Consider the following 22151-nt stretch of genomic DNA (forward strand, 5'->3'; position numbering starts at 1 on the left):
TAAAAGAGACAGAAGCCTCCAATTCAAAATGGGATCGGAAAAGCCATCATGCAGCTTTAGAAAACATATAAAGAGGCAGAAGGCGACTCTGAGATTCATCAAAATTATCAAAAACCCTGAAATCTTCTACAAACATATTTAATAAGAAAAATGATTTAGATATTTTATAAAGTCACACTATTATAAAGTAGATATAATATAGAAATTTTTTTCTCAATCGGTTACTATTTACCACCTCATACCTTATGAAAAATATTTATACTCTATGAAAAATATCTCTATATTCTATAAAAAAGATATAAGTGCGAGAGTAAATAATAGGTAATGCATAACATTTTTCTTTAATATATTTTACGAGCTCACACTATTTTGTAAGTTTATATTTATAAAAAAAATTTGCGATTGTAACACTTTTTAATTTTTTAAATCCAGAATTTTCATAAATGAAAAGTGAAAAATTACGATAGTCTTTTTTTATTAACTCGTTGGTGATGCCATCCATGTACATTATACGATGCTGGTACGGTGGTGTCTCTGGTCGGTACAAGTGGGAACCGCAGCGGAGTTCTGATGTGGCAAGAATATCTGACCGAGTGAATTTTATTTCTGCCCTTGTACGCACACTGAACAGTGGCCATGGCTGCCACTATCGGCTTTGCAGCACCGTGGGTTCTAAAAAAAGCAGCGAATGGTTTTGCTCGTTCTTATGTTCCTCTTATCAACAGCACGTTCTCTCCCTACAAAACCCTCCGTTCTTTTCCTTTCACCTCTCCTCTTACTTTTCCAGGTGAGTGGCTTTGGGATGGTTCTCTTTGTTACTTTGTATCACTAATGGAAGTTTCTTAGGTCTGTTTGTGCTATACTATATTCTTGGGATTTTCGGATTCCAATTTAGCTAAATGGTTGAAAAACGTCATATTTTTTGTGCATTGTAGACTAGGTTTATGTGAACGTTGGTGGCCTGGTGTTAAGTTACCATCTGAATGCAGGGGTCTCCTTGCATTCAAATCCTGTTAATAATCTAATAAAAAACAACAACAACCATGCATAAAAACGTAACATTACCTCTAAAGATGGTAAATTTACAAAATGGGGGAATGCTGTTTGATAAAAACCCTGACTTAAATTTTGCAGAAAATCTGCTTATTCAATCCAAAAACTTGTAAAACGTGCCAAGCTGTTCAAGTATCGGGCTTGTATAAAAAAGCGGCCAACCTCAGTTCGGCAGTACGTACTCAAAAATAAACTTACATCAAGAATAAGGAGGCCCTTGGATCCATACTGCCCATGATACCACTAATCACCTCAGGTCCTTCCTTAGAACTGTTTGATTTAATGGCTAACATATAAATGATTTTCAAGAATCTCTAGAAATTCATATCAAGGGTCAGTATGTGTAAAACATTTCAAAAGACCAATAATTTTATTATAGTTCTGACCAACTCGAGGTTTCCTACAACAACCATATTGGCACAGACCTTATCTGTTGAACACTCTATTGAATGATGAGTAGTTAAGGCCTCATTGATCACCTGTGGGATTGAATACTAGCAAAGTGATAAAAGCAGGCAAGACATGTGTCTTGCTTTACTACTTTAATATGTGAAAGCCTGTTCACATGTTTCTCTTACATTCGATGGATTCTCTATCTTAGAAGCTAAATTTTTTTATTTGAAAAAGTACAATTTGCACCCTCAAACTATCAGGTGTGTAATACTTTGCACCAAAACCTACCCTCAAAACTGTAAAATTTGCAATCCGCAACCCACGTTTTTTTTTTATTGGTAAGATTATACCATCAACATTGTGCCACGTCACTTGTTTTCTGTACATCTTAAAGGCCAGAATTGGACCATTTGTTTTTTCAAGTCATGGTAATTTGAGGGTATAATGTGTTTGTTTTTGTTGTTTGGGATGCAAGTGTAAACCATTTGGTAGTTGGAGGTGCAATGTTTATTTTCCCCGTTTTATTTTCGTATCTCATGATATGTTTTAACAGTTTGGATGACTGTGATATAGCTTCAGGATTATGCCATGTAGCACAAGCCATAAGGGGCGATGATAAACATGCTATTGAAGAAGTGAAACATATTCTAGAAATGGTATCGTGTTAATTTTTACTAAATACATCATATTAAACTTTCCGTCATTCTTTAAAAGTGGTACCGATTTACAAATCTGTTTTGCATTTATTGGAGGCTAAACGAGCATCATCTAGAAGAGAAGTTCTCCATACCAATTTTCTTACCCCTCCGGTTCTTAAGGAGTCAATGCTCACATTGGAAAAACTAGCTGACATTAGAGCAGTTGCTCAGGGAGGATACCCTCAGGTTGGACTGGAATAGTTCTGGTTTACTTTGTGTATATCATATATGTCCCAGGTAGATTTTCAAATTGTGAAATTATCTAGGCTGAGCGTTGCCGGATTTCTATTGGACATCCTGACGTACTAACAAGTGATCCAGATGTAGTTGCAGCATTGAGGTATGTCATGTAGCAGCTTCACCATTCATCACAATGCATATGTTATTTGAAACCATTACTTATATTTTGTTAATGGATATCTTTCCAGTGTCACAGGGAATTTTGCATTTCAACCTTGCTCTCACGGTGACTACCTTGGTGCAATTCTTGGTACAGGGATTGCCAGGGAGAAGCTCGGAGATATTATCTTGCAGGTATCATCTGGATTTTCTTTTATAGCTTCTAGGGATCCAATCACTTTGATAAGTATGCAAGTTCGTAAGATTAGAATTAACAAAATGATGGTGCTGAACACATCCTTGTTTGAGGCATGATACTTATATTGTTTCTGGATATATGTAGGGTTTAATGGGCTGTCAGTTTGACTGCAGTACTCACTATAAAGCTCTTAGTTTTGGGACTCCATTTTGTTGATTGATCATGTTCCTATTTCCAAATTAGAAAGTACAACCATCTCTGATATTCATACCCTATTTCGGTTTGGGAAAAAGAAAAATACATATAATCTTTTATTTGACCACTGGCCATTTCTAAAGGGCATCATTGAGCAGAGCCTGGTTATCTTTTGGTTTTCCTTGTTAAATATTCACTGCCCAGGGAGAGAAGGGAGCTCAAATACTCATCGCCCCAGAACTCTCTGACTTCTGTTATATCCTCATTTGACAAGGGTATAGTTGAGTGGATTTTGAGTTTCTTTTTTATTGTTAAAATTTTCACTGCCCAGGAAGAGAAGGGAGCTCAAATCCTCATTGTCCCTGAACTTGTTGATTTTGTTATATCCTCATTAGACAAGGTACTCTTTATCTCTGCTGCGTTTCTGCTGATACTTCACCATTTCAATAGAGTTCCAATATGATAATTATCCTTTAAATTAGGTTTTATTATAATATGAATCAATAAACTAATCACTTGATCTTTAAATTCCTGTGATCAGATTAGATAAATTGGTTCTATAATTGATTTCACATATCATGAATGAATAAGCTGTCCCCCGACTATGGTTTTTATGGCAACAAATTCAACTGTGCACAGCATACTGCAATATGTTATTTTTATTGTAGTAAAAAGTTCTAGAATGAGAAGAAGTTGTGCCGTACATTTATATTGCAACAATCAAAAGATTGGGACAGGATGGGATATATTGGCCACGGGTCCCTAATAGGAGCAATACAGTCCTTAGTTGCAAACTAGTTGTGGTTGTGATGCCTTTTCTTCTTGCAGGTTGGTAATGTTTCAGTCTCTTGCACGAAGATACCTTTAATATCTCTTGATTATGAACCGCCAAGGTTGCAAATCATCACCTTGCAAATCATTCTTGTTTCAGTCTATAAATGCTTCTCCTCTTGCATAAGGCTTAAACGGAGTTTGTTCTCTTGGCAGGACTCAGTCATTTAAAACTGTAGAAGCATCACTACGGGTCGATGCTCTAGGCAGTGCTGGATTTAAGATTTCGCGATCAAAACTTGTTGACTCAATAAGGTAAAACCTTGTATGTTAATGTGAAATCTATCACTTGAATATATTATTATCTCTATGCTTTGACATAGACACGGTATTATTAGATTTTATAGGATTCTTATGTGGTTGGTTGCACTGGGTGGCTGTGATGTTCCTGGATTCCAGAAGGCGTGTATGCTTAACCCGACATAGACCACAAAGCCTTATTTTTACTAGTTGGGTTGCCCGCTTGAAATTGCTAGCCTTATGTGATAATAGAAGTTTAAGAATTTGAAGTTATCTATCTGTGCAGTAAAGGGGAGGTGCGTGTCAATTGGAGCCCTATTTCTAAAAACAACACCATTCTCAGCACTGGTGATGTTGTCTCGGTTAGTGGAAGAGGAAGATTAAAGGTGAGTTGTTAAATTCGACTGAAACCACTACTGGATAGAATGGCTTTCCTCAAGTATTTAGCCAGGCATTTCTGATCTTCGGATCTACTTTGGAAAGGTAGGAGAAATAAAGACTACACGCAAGGGAAAATTTGAAGTAGAGCTCATTCGATATCTATAAGACTTGGCAAAGAAGTAAACTCTCTGAATCATTTTCATGGAATTCATTGTTCTCTTACAAGTGACATGTTGTCCTTCCTTCGACACGGGGCTTTCGATCTCTATGCTGCGAAGTGGTTTCCCTGTGAGAGCAGAAGCTGTATCAACTTCGAACATTATTAGCAAAGCTTCGATGTTAACATTTTGGTGGGTGAGGGCTGGAGATGATGAACAACATATTGCAATTGTAGTATTGACTACCATAATAATATTAATTAACTGGAAAGAGAAAAAAAAAAAAAAATCCGTCCTTGCCTAATAAAGGCCTTAAATTCTTTAAAATAAAAGTCACGAAATAAATATATTTTGGTGAGATTTTTTTTAGAAGTAAACATTTCTGTAAAGTTAGTTCTTGGTAGACTGTGGGTCAACATCTGTTCTGACAATATATATGATTGGTCCACGATCGGTCTTGGTGTACGAGCCTCTATTTTTGGGTTAGTCTCATTTCAGGTTTTACATGGACCCAGCTGGCCCGGATCTGTTTTTTTGGGCTAGGTTTGCTTTAAGCCCAACTCAGATTGGATTTGAGTATATTTTTTTAATTAGTTAATTTTAAAGCCCAATTTGCAAAATTGAATTCCTTAAGTTTAATTGGATATTCAAGTTATTATTTATCTATTTTGAAGTTGGAGAGCTAAATTTAAAATAGTATCTACACAATATATTTCATAATAAATATATTTTAATAAAATGATGTTTTTTTTTTATAAATTAGTTTACAAAAATAACTTTTTTTTTTTAAATATTATTGCGTAAAATATTGTAAAAAATTACCTTTGTTTATTTTACAATTTCAGGAAAAGAAAGAAAGAAAGAAAGAAACTTCTTGCAAAAATTAAATAACAGAAAGGCACTTTCCCAACCCAACGGCCTCGTGAGCCAAATTCAAATTCAAAAACCTGTCCGTATCTCCAAGTTCCAACTCCAGTGGCCACCTTTCTCACCACGCCCACCAAGACCCCGTACGACAAGTCCGCCTCCGCCATGTCCCGCAAACACCTTCACCCCAAATGTGCTGACTCCTCTTCCTCCTCTGCCGCCGCTCGATCCTCTCGTTTTGAGGCCTACAACCGTCTCCAGGCGGCCGCGGTGGCTTTCGGGGAGAAACTCCCGATCCCAGAGATAGTGGCCCTGGGCGGACAATCCGACGGCAAGAGCTCACTCCTCGAGGCCCTCCTCGGGTTCCGCTTCAATGTCCGCGAGGTCGAGATGGGCACCCGCCGCCCGCTCATTCTCCAGATGGTCCACGATCCGTCCGCCCTCGAACCCCGGTGCCTCTTCCAGGTCTTTACGGTTTTTAAGAGTTGCTCAATCTGATTGTTTTTTTATTCGGGCATTGAGAATTATCAATGAGTGTTGAGTTAGTTTCTGATTCATATCTGATAGACTCTATCTACTTGCTTTGTTATTAAAAAACGTAGATACATGAAAAGAAGATGGAAGTTGGACGGACTTAAACGATTCATGCTGAAATAATCGGCTTCTAGTTCTCTGAAATGAATGGATAATCATGGAAGCCATATAACTGGGTTAGGTATTACTCTAGAGCACAAGTAAGAGGACTGTTAAAATAATAGTTGAGCGATTAAATTCAGCATTTCTTATAATATTAACCTTATGAGACAAGTGATAATTCAACTTTTTCAGTGCTTTATCTCCCACTCTTATTCTTAGTTTGGTTGTGCAGAAACTGCTGGAAATTGAAAGAGACAAATGTGAATTGACAAAGTGCAGAAACTTATTATTATCCTTTTTCAAAAACTGGGTGGATCAAGTAGTCTACTATTTATTTCTCGGCGATTAACATCAGATACCATACGAATACAAGCATTATGTTTTCAGATATAGAAAATGGAAAATTTGTAGATTAGGCTGCTTTTGGATATATTTTGACTTGGTGTTATAGTAATGAATGCTATTGCAATCATCTTTGTGCGGTGGTTTGCTTTGTTCCTTTTGTTTTGCTATCTACTTTCTTCTTGCTGTAATGTTTAATTTACAAATGTTCTGAAAACTGAGCATTGAAAACAGGAGGAGGATTCTGAAGAATATGGCAGTCCTGTTGTTTTGGCATCTGCAATTGCAGATATCATAAAGTCCCGAACTGAGGCACTTTTGAAAAAGACTAAAACTGCAGTTTCTTCTAAGCCAATTGTGATGAGAGCTGAATATGCACATTGTCCTAATCTCACCATTATAGATACCCCGGGCTTCGTTCTTAAGGTGGCAATATTCTATATAGATATTGAGTCAATAAATGTTGGAAATTATCTTGCTCTTACACGAATCCTTGTTTTGAAACTTCGTTGGCAGGCAAAGAAGGGAGAACCGGAAAACACACCCGAGGAAATTATTACAATGGTGAAGTCATGGGCTAGTCCTCCCCATCGCATTCTGTTGTTCCTTCAACAGAGTAGTGTGGAATGGTGCTCGTCGTTGTGGTTGGATGCCGTTCGAGAAATTGATCCAACTTTTAGACGGACAGTAGTTGTGGTCTCCAAATTTGATAATCGTCTCAAGGTACAAACTTATGGTTTTTATTGAGTGTCTCCAATATGAGAATCTAAGCCTACTATAAAAGAGATATCCATACAGGTCAAAGAATGCCTCTATTTGTATTTTCAATGGACTGTCAATGAATCAATTTAAGTCTCCTTATGCTGTTGATATTTTCTGTAGTGATGGTACGATTAAATGAAGAGATTTGTTATCAGTGTATGGCCGAAGTTAATGGTTTTGTGGGTGTCATTATAATATGGTCTGAAATATGGTTTTTGGATATCTATAAATGCAGGAGTTCAATGATAGGTGGGAAGTGGACCGATATTTGAGTGCAAGTGGTTACCTGGGAGATAGCACGCGCCCATTTTTTGTAGCCTTGCCAAAGGACAGGAGCACCATTTCGAATGATGAATTCCGCAGGCAAATATCTCAGGTGGACTTAGAAGTTCTACGTCATCTAAATGAGGGTGTCGAGGGTGGATTTGATGAGGACAAATTTAGGCCTTACATTGGTTTTGGCCATCTAAGAGATTATTTGGAGTCTGAGCTTCAGAAGAGATATAAAGAAGCTGCACCAGCAACTCTAGCTTTGCTTGAGCAGCGCTGCAGTGAAGTTGCAGCTGAACTGGACATAATGGACTCTAAAATTCGGGTCACTTCTGATATTGCTTTTCTTAGGAGATCTGCGATGTTATATGTGGCTTCTATCAGTAATCATGTGGTTGGTAATCAGCATGAAACTTTATAAATCTGTGTAGTCCTAAACCATTCTAGATGTGACATAGCCAGTCCCCCCCCGAATCTCCTTAAATTTCTTACCATCTATGATTTCTTCTGAGGTCTTCTAGTATGCATTTTAACAACTTTTGGATTCCTCTTCCCAAGTAGTTGCAATCCCCTTAAAAGCACCTTGAAAAGAAACAGAAAGTTTAAATATTTTATTAATCATACCATACCGCTGCAAGTAACCCAATTACTTCTTGTACTTATTATTTCTTCTTTTTGTTACAATCAGAAAGTAAGATTTATATTTCCACTAAAAATGGAATCTGTTGGTGCCTACTGTACAGGGTACTTTGATTGATGGAGCAGCAGATCCTGCCCCTGAGCAATGGGGAAAAACAACAGTGGAGGAGCAGTCAGAAATTGGTCTTGGGGGTTGGCCCGGTGTTACTGCAGATATAAAGCCTCCCAATGCTACTCTTCGGCTCTATGGAGGAGCTGCTTTTGAAAGGGTGATGCATGAATTTCGCTGTGCTGCTTATTCCATTGAATGCCCCTTGGTGTCAAGGGAGAAGGTATACTGTAAGGGCGATTTACCTTGGATAATGGATTGAGATTTTTTGTGAATAGGTAAATTATTTCTTTTCCTGACAGGTGGCAAATATATTACTTGCCCATGCTGGCCGAGGTGGGGGTAGAGGAGTAACAGAAGCAGCTGCAGAAATTGCCCGTGCAGCTGCCAGATCATGGCTTGCTCCTCTTCTTGAGACTGCTTGTGATCGACTTGCTTTTGTTTTGGGGAATCTCTATGATCTTGCTCTAGAACGAAATCATGGTCATGACTCAGAATGTGAGAAGCTTAGAGCTTTTTTTTTTTTCGCATTGTCATGTTATTTTGTTGCCAACAAAAAAAGTTTGATTATTCTATCTCAGGTTATGTTATTTGGGTAAGGTATAAGTAGTATGCATTATATGACTAGCGTTAATATCTTATGGTCATGGGAATTCATGTTTGCCTTAACCTGATGTCTGAGTTAACATCTAATATTTTCTTCAGTGGTCTATTTGATCTTATGGTCACGATGTTTAGATCCTAAGCTATTTTGACCCAACATTAGCCTATTCTGTAAATCTTCTTTTGCTTTCTAATTGTTGTTGTTGGCATGCTTTATTTCATGGAACTTATCATAAATTGTTTACTCTGCAGATGGGATGAAATCGGAAAAAATGGATGGCTATGTTGGTTTTCATGCTGCTTTAAGGCATGTTTACAATCGCTTTATCAAGGACCTTGCCAAACAATGCAAACAACTAGTTCGGCATCACCTTGATACAGTTACAAGCCCATACTCGCAGGTCTGTTATGAGAATGGCTTTCAAGGAAGCTTTGGCTCTAGCGCAACCTCTTTTTACAAGTTCAACCAGGCTTCAGCTGGTTCATTTTGTCTTGAGCTAACTGATGGGGGCCCAGCAGCCCATGATGGAATAATGAGAGAGCAAGAGAACATACCTCTGGAAAGAAATGGACAGCAAACCACACCAGTGAGAGGTGCAGAAACTAGAGGAGCTCTTCGAGAAAGCCAAATGACTGTGCCTGAGACCCCATCACCTGATCAGCCTTGCGATGCAGTATATGCTGGGGCCAAGAAAGAACTTGGAAATGGCATTGACATTGGAGCAAAAAAGCGGTTTTCAAGATTGCCAGGCAATAGCAGAAATACCGATCACGTAAGAGTTCAAAATGATGGTGGTCTTTTATTTGGTTATACCGGTTCAAGTTCAGGTTCAGCCTACTCAGAAATCTGTTCATCAGCGGCACACCATTTTGCACGGATTCGTGATGTTCTTGTTGAGCGAAGTGTGGCCTCAACTTTGAATTCTGGATTCCTAACCCCTTGGTAAGCTTGTTTATCTTTTCAACCTTCATTTGTGTTTACACAAGCATTGATATTTACTGGAACGCCAGAATACTTTGTCCTTGTGGCTGTGCAAGCACCTGATTGTGGTGGGATTCTGTGGCTTGATAGGGTCGGGTTTTCCAAAATTTTTGACGTTTTCCTGTGACTGTTGTAGGCTTAAGGCTTTTTTGGTTGTATTTGTTTGGTCTGTTAATGGTACTTTGTACACCATTTACCGTATACACTACTTTGGGGAAACTGTATCTTCAAATTGCGTGATCTGCCATATTCAAATTGCATGCATGGATCCTGGATTCCATTGGTTTTCAATGGAAGTACACTGGACTGATATTCTTATTAACTCTATCTTACTCTGCCATATTCAAATTGCATTTCTTTTACTTGTCTTTTCAAAGTTTGTTGCTCGATTCTTGTGGCCAATGTCCTTGTTGGAGTATCTGGTTGTTGAACATAAGTTAAAAAAAAATGGCTCTAATATATCTTGGAATAATGTTTTGTCAACTTTATAGCTAGAAACTGATTACAAAAAGCTGTTATTTGTTCCTCTCTATGCAGCCGGGATAGGCTCGTGGTGGCACTTGGGTTGGAATTATTTGCTGTGAACGATGAAAGATTCTTGGACATGTTTGTTGCTCCCGGCGCCATTGATGTACTGCAGAATGAACAGCAGTCTCTTCAGAAGCGTCAAAAGATACTCCAATCGTGCTTGAATGAATTCAAAAGTGTTGCTCGGGCACTTTGATGGCAAGTTGGCAACTGCATTAATTATAACCGGAAGTTCATATTTTTTTTTTTTCCCTAAAGAATCATTATAATTTATAGAGAAAGTTCATAGGTTTCACATCTAGTGAACATACACAATTCTAATTCTAGGGTCCTGCTTATGGCATTTCTAGCAACAACTTTCACTTACAATTGTGAACTTGTGAGTATATGTTTGATTCTTCTATAAGTTTGCGATTAAAAATACCAAGCCCCATGCGACATGTTACGTTTGCACGATCTCCGAGATTCCTCATCATAAAAAAAATAAAAATTCTATGTTGCTTGTGCTTACATGCTGAGTAAAATTTGATTTCGTTTGTATATAGAAATGGTTTTATTTTATTTTATCATTATAATATTTTTAAATTTTTACAAAATATAATAAATAATTTAATTTTTTTTAATTTTAAAAGAATAATAATATTAAAAATAATAATTTAATAAGAATTTATTTAATTTTTAATTTTCATCTAAAATAATTTTATCTTATCTCATTTTTACCCAAGTTACTAGCCGATTGGTCTCCCACGTGGGGGAGAGTGAGGAGCACCAGCACACAATCCCCAAAATGGCAAAATCGATTTTAATGGAGGCGTACTATTTTAATAAACGATATGGAACGAAGTTGGCTCCTTAAATTATTATTATTATTATTATTATTATTATTATGGGTCAAGTGAATAAGTATTTTTTGTGATTGCTCAAAAAATGAAGAAAAATCATAGCTGTCAGTTTTTGACTTTTCAGTTGGAGTTATGAAGTAATGAAACAGCGCTTAGGTTCAATTAACTTGTCTGCTTTGGATTATTCATTGGTATACAAGAACAACAAATAATAAATAAATAAAATTAACCTTGCCATCTTTAGATTATTCCTTTTTCTTAAATACTTAATAATTTCTTTTGGAAAAAATATATATAATTGGAGAGAGAGAAACAGTGTGTTTGACCCATTTGGTGTGTTTTTTTTTTAATTTTTTAATATATATTTTTTTAAAATTTTTAATATTATTTTTTTAAATTCACAATATTATTAAAAAATATTTTCTTAATCACAAAAAAAAAAAAAAAAAATGACAGGGATAGCTCTCAGTGAGACTAATCCACCCAATTGCCAAAGCCATCATGCTCGGCAGCCTTTAAAAGTTACATCTAGGAGTTGGGGGTTTCTTTGCCAAGACTCAAAACTAAAATTCTCTTATAGTACTTAAAAATAAAAAAACACTATATATATATATATATATATATATACACATTGAGACAAAGACAGCTATAGTGTCTGTCAGCAGTCAGCACTGGGTAAGCAATTCATGAACCTCTGTAAAATGGACAAAAAGTGGTCCCCCGACCCGACCCACCATCCCAAATGTTCTCGATACAAGAGACCTATTCCAACAAGTTAGAGCATGAGAATAACATTAAGGAGTGATTTTGATTGATAGATGAATTGAGATAGTTTATGAATAGTAGAATAAAAATTGAATTATTTATTATATTTTGTGTAAAAATTTGAAAAAGTTGAATTACTTATTATATTTTGTGTGAGAATTTGAGAAAGTTATAATGATGAGATGAGTTGAGATGGGTTTTGAATTCAAACGAGGCCATATTTCTTTCAGGCTTTCGTTTCCTTACCAAACCTCTGGCTCTAACTGCTTTCTCTGTGTGAATTTTAAGGTTACGTTGAGATGAATTGAGTTGAGTTGTGAATAATAGTATTTTGTGGGTTCAATTGAGATAAGTTTAACTTTTTAGGTTGAGATGAGTTAACTTTTTAGGTTGAAATGTATGAAGTAAGTTGAGATGATTTTAACATTTTCATGAAAAATTGAGAAAGTAATGAGCCTCATCCATAATTGATTTGAAGATGAGTTGAGTTTGATTCAATAACCAAATTTACTCTTCATATAAATATATATATATATTTTTTTCTTGGCCTCTTTTATAGATATTAATATGGGAAATGCGATTGTCATTTGCTTCCTTCCATATTAATATGGGCCGTTTAGACTATATAGATACTTTCTCTTTATGCCCTTTTTCCATATAAAAATTATTTTTAAAAAAAACTCACACCAGCTAATTTAAGTTAAATATATTGAAAAGACCTATATATATATATATATATCATTCGTCTCATATGATTTCAAGAAGCTAGCATAGTGATGCAACTATATATAGATTACATCATTGCCACCTTTTTTTCATCACCACAGCTGTGAGGGAAGTTAATCCCTGGATCAGACCAGGAGAAGGGTTTGGGTTGGGGGCTGGACTAGGAGAAGGGCTTGAGTCAGGGGCTGGACATGAAGTCTGGGCCGAGCCAAGCACACTAAAAAGACTCGGGCCCTAGCCAAGATAATGGGTCTGGGCCAGGCCGTGTATACTTCAAAGGCCCAACCAAAGAAAATGAGAAGACGGAAGACCATGGCAAACACCTGGCAAAGAGAACAGCCTGGAAACTCACTAACAGACAAACAGGAACAGTCACCTACTCCGCACATCAGCGCTCAGACATAATAGGAGATAAAAAATATATGAGGAAGGAACGCCACATTAATGGAGAAGATGAAGCTTAGAGAGAAAGGCATGCCGCATTAATGAGGTAGAAGAAAACTTAGAGAAGAATATATGCCGCATTCAATGTGGCCCAGGACTTGGAACGCATTAGGAGAGGCCTTGCATCAGGAGCAATCACCATTAGACCTGAACATCCTATAACATGATAGATGGGCAACATGAGTGTCCAATCTCTTACCGAGCGACACCCCACTACCATGAAGGTCGGACCATTGGGTATAAATAGGCATCACCCATGATCTATCAAGAGGTTAATATCTACATACATTTCTACTGCTGCTTTCCTCAGGATTTTCTCTCTTCATCTTTGATATTGAGACTAACTTGAGTGTCGGACGTACCATGGACCCTGAGCTCTCCATTCTCCTCCTTGCAAGGAAGAGCCCGAGTGCTGCCAGCGTGAAGTTGTCTAGACCCGCGAAACACGACTTCAATAATAGCTAATTTTAAATTAGAAAAATCACCTTTGTTCTAATTAATTAATACAAGCACCAAATATACAATTTTTGTATAAAATTTTGTTGTAAAAACGTGAGTCCTATAAAGAAAAATTCTCACACTTTTTTCATGGCGGAATTCACTTTTTTATAAAGGATTTGCGCAAGATTTGTGTATTTATAGTTTGTATATATAATTTCTCTTTCTCATTTCTTGTAAGAAATAGAGATACTAACCATACGGATTAGATGGTTTTCGTTTTGTATCTGTTGGGTCTTTTTTATTATTTTTATAAGAGGATTTGGCACACAATCACAAATTATAAACCAATGAGCTATTTTATTCTTGAGTCAGTATATAAAGCACATTATTCATGTCACTTAAATGATAAGATTTGATTTGTTTAAAATTTTTCTTTCAAATCAATTTATACAATGTAAACACTTTATTAGATATGCTCATCGACTAGGGTAGGTTTGGATAGTGAGTTTAGATGAAAATTGAAAGTTGAATAAATTATTATTAGAATATTATTTTTTAATATTATTATTGTTTTGAGATTTGAAAAAATTGAATTATTTATTATATATTGTATGAGAATTTGAAAAAATTGTAATGATTAGATGAGATAAGATGAATTGAAATATTCTTTGTATCCAAATGTAGCCTTAGAATAGAATTTTCTAAACCAAATAAAATAATATTAATGCTAGGGACTTGAAATGGGTAATTTCTTTTAATATATTTTAGAACTTAGCATCGGGTGATTTATTTTAATTCCATTTAAATACAAGTAAACAGCGGGTAAAAGACATGAATCCGAAAATGACACAGATTTGAAATAAGATTCTCGGGATTTAACTATATTTGGCAATTTTGTATACATTTTTCAGGTTTAGGAAGGATTCTCCCATCCCAAACACTACCATATATATAATTGTCTCACAAAATTAAGGTCCTGAAGAGGGGTTTTCTATTTGCAATACTAAATTAGTTTTTCTCAGAGCAAATATATATTTAATTGATGAGTGAAGTTGGCAGAAGAAGTTTCAGCTTTTTCAGTGAGTGATCATGAGTGAAGCATTTAGTTCTACCGTTGCCTCTGAGATTGCAGCTGAAAAGTGAAAACACCTTGATTTTCTCATTGAATTGTTTCTTTCTTTCTTCCTTTCGCCGAAGTAAGGGCAGTTGGTGATCCGTAATTGTTGTTTGTTGACTGTAAAAAAACAGTACTTTTATCCTGCAGGGACAGGTCTAGTTGCCTTAAAAACAACCAGAGATTTGCCTCTGGCATTCTACCAAAGCCAAAGGACACCAAGTCAAGGTCTTCCACCTTTCTTTATCAGAATGTTGGGATCCAGACAACATTCAAAAACCCTATTCCTATTAATTATGGATAGCATTAGGCCAGAATGGTCATCTCTGTCCATGATCATCTGCACATGGGAGAGCCGGGAAAGATGCAAATTTAAGTGGGGGACGCCGAGAACATAAAGTACTTACACCTATAACATCTTATATTTAAGAAAAATACAAAATATAAACCATCTAATCTAGCTAGCTAGCTAGGTAGGAGAGTAATGATATATGTTGGCACATTAATCAGTTTCTAATAGTACTTTTGCAGCTAGCTAGTCATGCATGGTGCGACAAACGCCGGCATGCAAGTGATCAGGTGGATCCCGGCCTCTTCTCCGGCCCTTATGCATGCAGGTTCACCGCACGAGTTGGGTTTGGGTCTTGGACTCTTGTGTATGATAAAGATGCATGGATGTCGCGCGTATTCTATTATAACAATGAAAGATCATGGTAATTATAACTTTTAACATGATTTCATGAAGTACCAATACGTGACGAAGCATGACATGATCGAATACTTCAATCAGGGCGGACCTACGATGGTCGTTGGGGGCTATTCCCTCCCAAAATTTTTAAAAATATATGGTTTTTTAAAAAATATTCTAATATAAAGATAATTTACTCTCTAAAATATTTTTAAAAATCTCATTTAGTACTTAGTTGTCTAAGTTTTTTTTAGTTTTTTAATAATTTTACTTATTTTTTGTCATTAATAAAATTTTATATTCTCATTTTTTTTTTTTACAACTCATAAGAGGTAATAAAATATCTTGATTTTTTTTATAAGCTATTTGATAAATTTACAATCTTATTTTTCCTATTTATTTACACTTTTCCTTTTAAGTCTTCCACTCACTGGCTTATTTGAATTAATTCTATTAGTAAGTACATATATACTACCATCAAGTTAATAATTAGGAGTGAATGCAACAAATCTCGCATAGCTATTTCTATATATATTATAGAGACTTTAGAATATTCAATCTTAGATTAAACAAAAAAATTTATCTTTGTTTACTTAATTTTTATCATTTGCTTCAAAAAATCTTACATAGCTATTTCTTTCTTAATTTTGATCTTTCACTTGAGTCCGATGGAGCTCAAGTCAGACTCAAATGAAAGGTTTAGATGGGTAACTTTAATAATTTAGTTTGTCCCCAGATACCAACCTTATATGGTTAATGTTAAATATCGGTGACATACTTTGCTACTTTAAATATCGGTTACTGTTTATCCATACATACGATACACTTTGCTAATCGCCCCTCACGCACCAAATCCTAAATCCGCCCTGACTTCAATATATAGTGAATGCTCTATAATTTACATTATCGAGGGAGATTAATTGGACCATCTGGTGAAAGGCCGGATGATGGCTTTTAACGTTACTTTAAACTAAAAAAAAATTATATTATGAGACCAAAAAAATTGCAACCCGAACTCATTTGGATATAGAAATCATCTCATCTCATTATTACAATCTTTTTAAATTTTTACATAAAATATAACAAACAATTCAACTTTTTCAAATCTTAAAACAATAATAATATTAAAAAATAAATATTCTAACAATATTTTATTTAATTCATCTAAAATCATCTCATCTCACTATCCTAACAAGCCCAAATCTCACGTAAGTTAATCCAATTCCAAACTCTTTGAATAAAATGATATATATGCATATGACTCTTATACTCATAAATAAAATTGAAAATCTGAACTTAAATTAATTTAGACTTTGTTTAATTAATTAATTCCTTTATGGAAAATTAAAGGTAGGTCTGCATGTGTTTGGAATTAAGTAAAAGTGGAGGGTTTTGGGGGACAAAACATGTGCCAAACATTAACTAAAGACCGGCTGTGACGGTGAGATAATATTATATATAGGTATAAAGGTGTTGGCGGACCCTACAAAGTCAGAAAAATCAAAGTAAGATTAATTCTACGCAAAAGTTGTCACCATGCTTCCGTAACTCATACATTACCTATATATAAAACCTAACAAAATGCCACCCCATTATTATTATTATTGCATTGTTAATTTAATTAATAAGGTCTTAGTCAAGCCGGCCATCGATCCCCAGACTAGCTTTAGCTACTATATATTATTATTATTATTATTATTATTATTTTGATATTAATTACTATTATTAATAATTATCTAAGCTAGCTTCTATGCTTCATGGTCGGAGGAGTACTCATGATCATTGAGTGCATGTCGACCAGTTAGCACTGATCATGTACGCATATATACCATGTCGTTCAAAATTTCAGCAATTTTGTGAGAAAATAAATGCACATATATGATGATATAATAAGACTTACTTTATTATTATTATTATTATTATTATTATTCAATGCAATAAAAATGCACAGTACTACCACCATAAGCCTATATATTGCACTAAATACGATCGATTACGTATATACTCCAAATTTTGTCAAAGTAGTAGACGTCCCCGTTCCAAATTACAATGTCAATGAAGATAAAAAAAAAAAAAATAGAAATTAATACTTTAACCACAAAAAAATTATACAAAAGTAAACTTACAAACTGATGTGGTTTGATGTTGTATGTTAGAATGTAAGGTCATTTTTATTTTAAAATAAATTTAACCGATTTCATGAAACTACGTACATCAGTTTGTATGTTTACTTTATGTAAATTTTTTTATGTCTGTAATAATTTTCATAAAAATATAGTATTAATGTCAGCTTGAAGCTTTTAATATCATGTAGTATTTTTCGTATCAAACGATCAGTACTTTGAAACAATATTATTAATTATCATGTAATATATATAGACGTTGTGCCCGATCCAAACAATGGGACGAGAAAAGGAAATTAAAAAAAAATGAAGCCCAATCTCCAAGATTTTGCGTATTTGCATGGTCACGATCGAGGGCTGGAGGATCCGAGGCATGTCATGTAAAAGTGAGAAGAAATCTGTGTGTTGTGAGAGAGAGATTAAGGAAACAATGTTTTATATACATATACATGTACACATATATATATATATATATATATATATATATATGTGTATATGTTACAGCGACAGGATAACAAGGTTACTGTCTGGCCAGCAAAAGATCATTGATGAGTGTTTGACATTGGAACACTAAAATCTGGCAAAAGAAAGCCAACCCTGGCGTGAGTATTTTATTACGAGCAATATTATGTAGAAATATATATATATATATATATATATATATGTTTTATAAGTTTTTATCAACAACATGTAGCATTCTCATGCAATAGTAAGCTCATGATCACCTAGGAAAATGATTATTTTTTATTAAAATAAATTTGTTTTCATCACAAATAGTCATTCTCACCGTAAATAATTTATTATAAATATTCATTTTTTTTTTTTGTAGTGATTAAGTGTTTCAATTTCCATCCATGGGGAAAATCTTAATTCTTTTATCATAATATAAACAAGTCGATGCATGGATTTTCAATCATCTTTTGAGCATCTTGCGCGCTGATATATCTCTCATAAATGAATTAAACTACAACTCGAGACGAAAAAAAAAAAATAGTCATTATTTAATTACATATATGATTGATGGAATATGTTAGGGACTCCACAATCGAGACCAGAATGATTATGATTATGACGTACTGCTAATTCCTCTTGGAGCAGCTAGCTTGCTCATCATCATCATCATGTATTGTGTCATGGGCATTAATTGGGTCCCTCCCTCCTCTTTCTGCCTAATTAAGAATTTGATTCTCTTTTCTTTATTGCTTTTCTGCAATATTTGTATGATCAAAATTAATATGAACCACCCAATTTATATATATATATATATATATATATATATTATGTGATTACGGAACATGAGCATCTTAAGAAATGGATTAGACATTGAGATCGAGTGAGTTGAGAATTAGAATCCGACCATTGCTAGCTGATCTTGCTGGCCACAGCACTCGTAATTTGGAACCGAATTTATTCACTTAGTCATGATTGTCATTAAAAAAAAAAAAGTACTACTTCATATATGTTTTGAATGCCATTAAACTAATATATTGCAATATTGTGTATGTTTAGATCATTTTCTTTTTTAATTATTGTCGAAACTAAAGAGATGTTTGAATAGTAAGTCGAGATTAGATAAGATGAGATGAAAGTTAAATAAAATATTATTTTTATTTTGAGATTTAAAAAAGTTGAATTGTTTATTGTATTTTGTTTAGAAAAAATTGTAATGATTAGATGAGACGAGATGATCAGTTGAGATGTTTTCTGAATCCAAACAAAGTCGAGTTTCAAGTGAAAAACATATAAATACATGAAGAGAGTTTTAGAACATTTATTATTGATCGTTTAAACTTTTAAGATAGAATATTTACATATCTCTCTTGTATGCATGACTCTTCTAGACTTCTTATTTGCTCTAGGCAATAACATTTTTAATTGTTATTTTCTCCCTCCCCCTAATGGCAATTATCTTTTTTAATGGGTGAACTCTAAGAAATCTTGAAAATAACGAAAAATAATAATTTAGACAACCTTATATATACCTAATTTAATGTTGGGTTGAAATTGATTGAGGTTAGTCATTTGAATGTCGTTTTTAACTCAAATCTAATTATAATTATGCATAATTCAATGTTAATGCTGCTGAGTAAAAAGAATGGGTAGAAAAAGAAAAACTTTGGTCATTTTCTTGTGAAGAACGGAAACAAGATATTCTAGATGCTTTGATCACTATAGATTGACCAATTTGCATGATGAATCTTGACTTGTTAATGCACTTTTATGAGTGAGGTAAATGTTAAGGTTCCATCAATCACTGGGACTTATCTGGACCGTACGTGTGATACACGCGCGTTGAATGTGCAGAACTATATATGAAAGGATGAATCTGATCCAAGTACCTTTTTTTTTTATTCATCCTCTCCAATCCCATCACAGACACACACACAAATGCGCACACAGGAGTCTCTGCAGTCAGGGCTCTGAAGTCAATGCCACTTGTACATACAAACATGGAGATATGAATTTATTTGATAAATTTTGGCACAGATGCTGATGGCCAAATAAATTCGTAATTCAACCAATACCCTTTATTCTTGATCAAATTCCCAAAACCGTTGTGCATTTTCTCTCTGGCCAATCAACCCCAACACCCACCAAAAAAAAAAAAAAAAATGCAATTTTCTTCAAGACTGATAGAGACTATAATATAGAAACCAAGGTCTCCAGAGACGCATGAGAGATAAGCAGCGCACACAAAAACAAAAAGCACAGCAAATAAGCAACCTTTCCCCATCCAAACCTTGTTTTTCACTCATCCACCCCTCCTTCTCCCACCCAAATCACCCCCCCGCAGCCCCAATTCTCTCTCTCTCTCTCTCTCGGGGGTGTTGGAGATGGACCCATCAATGGAAAAAACCTCAAAACCCCATGAAAGAGAGAACCTATTTCCCATAAACTCCCAACCAGCAATGTCACCAACAGTGTGTGCAGCAGCAACAGCAATGGGCTCCAAAACCCCACCCCGCCTCTCACCCCAAAAGCCATCCCCAGATCTGACTCCAACCCCTACCCAACGACTTTTGTTCAAGCGGACACCTCTACCTTTAAACAAGTTGTCCAAATGCTCACGGGCTCATCGGAGACCGCCAAACCATCGCCGAGGCCGAACCAAGATCCATCACAAGCTCCGTCCAAGAACCATAGCATACCACCTATCAGGACTGCACAAAAGAAGCAACAAGGGTTCAAACTCTACGAGAGGAGGAACAACCTCAAGAACAGCCTCATGATCAACACCTTGATGCCGAATTTTGCTCAGAACCCCGGGTTCTCGCCGCGCAAGCCGGAGATCCTCTCGCCAAGCCTGCTTGACTTTCCTTCACTTGCTCTTAGCCCTGTGACCCCATTGAATGGAGAAGACCCGTTTGACAAATCCTCCTCGCCGTCTCTGGGAAGCTCATCGGAGGAGGAGAAGGCCATCGCGGAGAAAAAGTTCTACTTGCATCCGTCGCCGATGACGACTCCAAGAGATTCCCAGCCACAGCTTTTGCCTTTGTTTCCCGTGACTTCGCCAAGAGTTACAGGGTCTTCTTCCTGATCGAGAGAGATCTTGTATGAAGGGTGTTACGGTTTAAAAGGAGGGATTCATGGCGGGTTTAGGATGGTTCTCAATGACAAGTAGACATCTTGCTTTTTAATTGTACAATTTCATCCCTCTTTTTCATAGAATGATGACGGTCTTCGTTTTACTCTGGTTTCATTTCATTTTATTTTTTGCTTTCATCGTTATATTATCCCTATTAGGAACCATCAAGAGTGGATAGATTTTGTTCAGGTCAATTACTTTTTTTTTTTTTTTTTGGGTTTGTTTCTTTTGCTCTAATATTCCATGGAGGAGTTTCCATCAAACATTTTCTCAAGAGAATTACATAAATTAGAGCCTTTTATATGTTCCCCGTCCGGGTTTGCTTGATTAACAAAAGGGCATTTATCTCCTAAAGAACATCTCTCTCTCTCTCTCTCTCTCTCTCTCTCTCTCTCTCTCTCAAGCAGACCTGTGTGTACATCTGAACTGTAAATACAAATTTCACTTAACCCACTAGCATTATTTTAGCACTCATGAATATAAAATTTGTTTCAAGAATGTTATATGCGTGTCTGTCTGGAAATTGATGATTATGGGATCATAAGGGATGATGATGGCTGGGAAATTAGGAAAATTTCTATTACTTCATTGGCAAAGCAGACTGCATAGGAAAGAATCGAAAGAAGAAGTCCTATCATATATAGTTGTAGTAGTATTTGCTGAAACTCTGGTGCTTTAAGGATTGGGAGTCAACTTGGGGAAGGTCTTTCTACTTTCTAGCCTTCTGGGGCCCTCTACACTCAGGAACCGTATCACCAAAGGCAAATTTGAATGTCCTATCTCACTCACCAAAGGCAACTGCAATGCGGCTTTGCAAATAGAATTTTTTTATTTATTTTTTCTATATTTTCATACAATTTAAACTTTTTCAATAATTGGACAATGCGAGATGCTGTTCTCAATAACTCAACCAATCGATCCATTTCCACCTTCAGGCGTTGTTAGAGTTCCCCAAGAAAGATATTCTATTTGAAAATGACGTTTCCTAATATATAATCTAGTCTCAAATTCAGTACCAAAAAAAAAAATACTGCTGGCCTTTTTTTTTTTTTTTTTTTTTTTCTGTTGTTTGGGCAAGGAAAACCTAAACCACAAATGTATTATACAAAATACTCTTACAAATTGATGTGTCTTGATGTTGTTCGTTAGATTATAAAGATACTTTTATCGTATCAAAACACATCAGTTTGTAAAAAA

The 22151-nt window shown here is 35.4% G+C and overlaps 3 protein-coding genes across 7 annotated transcripts; all 3 read left to right on the forward strand.

Annotated features, from left to right (window-relative positions):
- The first annotated feature begins 497 nt into the window (after positions 1-497).
- LOC121236161 (putative RNA-binding protein YlmH) lies at positions 498-4759 on the forward strand. Of its 5 annotated transcripts, none has more exons than XM_041132679.1 (10): positions 498-787; positions 2000-2102; positions 2199-2330; positions 2411-2484; positions 2573-2678; positions 3209-3277; positions 3706-3770; positions 3865-3963; positions 4235-4334; positions 4432-4759. In XM_041132679.1, the coding sequence occupies exons 1-10, from the start codon at positions 501-503 to the stop codon at positions 4492-4494; spliced, it is 1098 nt and encodes a 365-aa protein (XP_040988613.1). In that variant the 5' UTR covers positions 498-500; the 3' UTR covers positions 4495-4759. The 5 variants fall into 5 exon arrangements, with proteins under 5 accessions (XP_040988613.1, XP_040988614.1, XP_040988615.1 ...); XM_041132680.1 differs by having other exon boundaries at positions 4436-4759; XM_041132682.1 differs by having other exon boundaries at positions 504-787; positions 2020-2102.
- Positions 4760-5339: 580 nt separating this feature from the next.
- LOC121236099 (dynamin-related protein 5A-like) lies at positions 5340-10678 on the forward strand. The gene is made up of 8 exons (XM_041132596.1): positions 5340-5819; positions 6567-6758; positions 6849-7055; positions 7330-7758; positions 8108-8335; positions 8415-8610; positions 8968-9658; positions 10235-10678. Exons 1-8 carry the CDS (start codon positions 5520-5522, stop codon positions 10419-10421), a joined length of 2430 nt encoding a protein of 809 aa, XP_040988530.1. The 5' UTR covers positions 5340-5519; the 3' UTR covers positions 10422-10678.
- Positions 10679-19688: 9010 nt separating this feature from the next.
- On the forward strand, positions 19689-21057 carry LOC121235571 (VQ motif-containing protein 4-like). Its single transcript, XM_041131914.1, has 2 exons — positions 19689-19703; positions 20244-21057. The coding sequence occupies exons 1-2, from the start codon at positions 19689-19691 to the stop codon at positions 20904-20906; spliced, it is 678 nt and encodes a 225-aa protein (XP_040987848.1). The 3' UTR covers positions 20907-21057.
- Positions 21058-22151: the final 1094 nt, after the last annotated feature.

The sequence above is a fragment of the Juglans microcarpa x Juglans regia genome, chromosome 6D (genome assembly GCF_004785595.1).
Source record: "Juglans microcarpa x Juglans regia isolate MS1-56 chromosome 6D, Jm3101_v1.0, whole genome shotgun sequence".
Classification (NCBI taxonomy): domain Eukaryota; kingdom Viridiplantae; phylum Streptophyta; class Magnoliopsida; order Fagales; family Juglandaceae; genus Juglans; species Juglans microcarpa x Juglans regia.

What these genes read in the sequence shown, in the direction of transcription:
- LOC121236161 (XM_041132679.1), top strand. Translation starts at nt 501, where the DNA reads ATGTACATTATACGATGCTGGTACGGTGGTGTCTCTGGTCGGTACAAG. An exon ending in CTTGATTATGAACCGCCAAG is followed by an intron (nt 3,771 to 3,864) that starts GTTGCAAATCAT and finishes TTCTCTTGGCAG; the next exon opens with GACTCAGTCATTTAAAACTG. An exon ending in GTGGAAGAGGAAGATTAAAG is followed by an intron (nt 4,335 to 4,431) that starts GTGAGTTGTTAA and finishes TACTTTGGAAAG; the next exon opens with GTAGGAGAAATAAAGACTAC.
- LOC121236099 (XM_041132596.1), top strand. Translation starts at nt 5,520, where the DNA reads ATGTCCCGCAAACACCTTCACCCCAAATGTGCTGACTCCTCTTCCTCC. An exon ending in AATTTGATAATCGTCTCAAG is followed by an intron (nt 7,056 to 7,329) that starts GTACAAACTTAT and finishes CTATAAATGCAG; the next exon opens with GAGTTCAATGATAGGTGGGA. An exon ending in TCTGGATTCCTAACCCCTTG is followed by an intron (nt 9,659 to 10,234) that starts GTAAGCTTGTTT and finishes CTCTCTATGCAG; the next exon opens with CCGGGATAGGCTCGTGGTGG.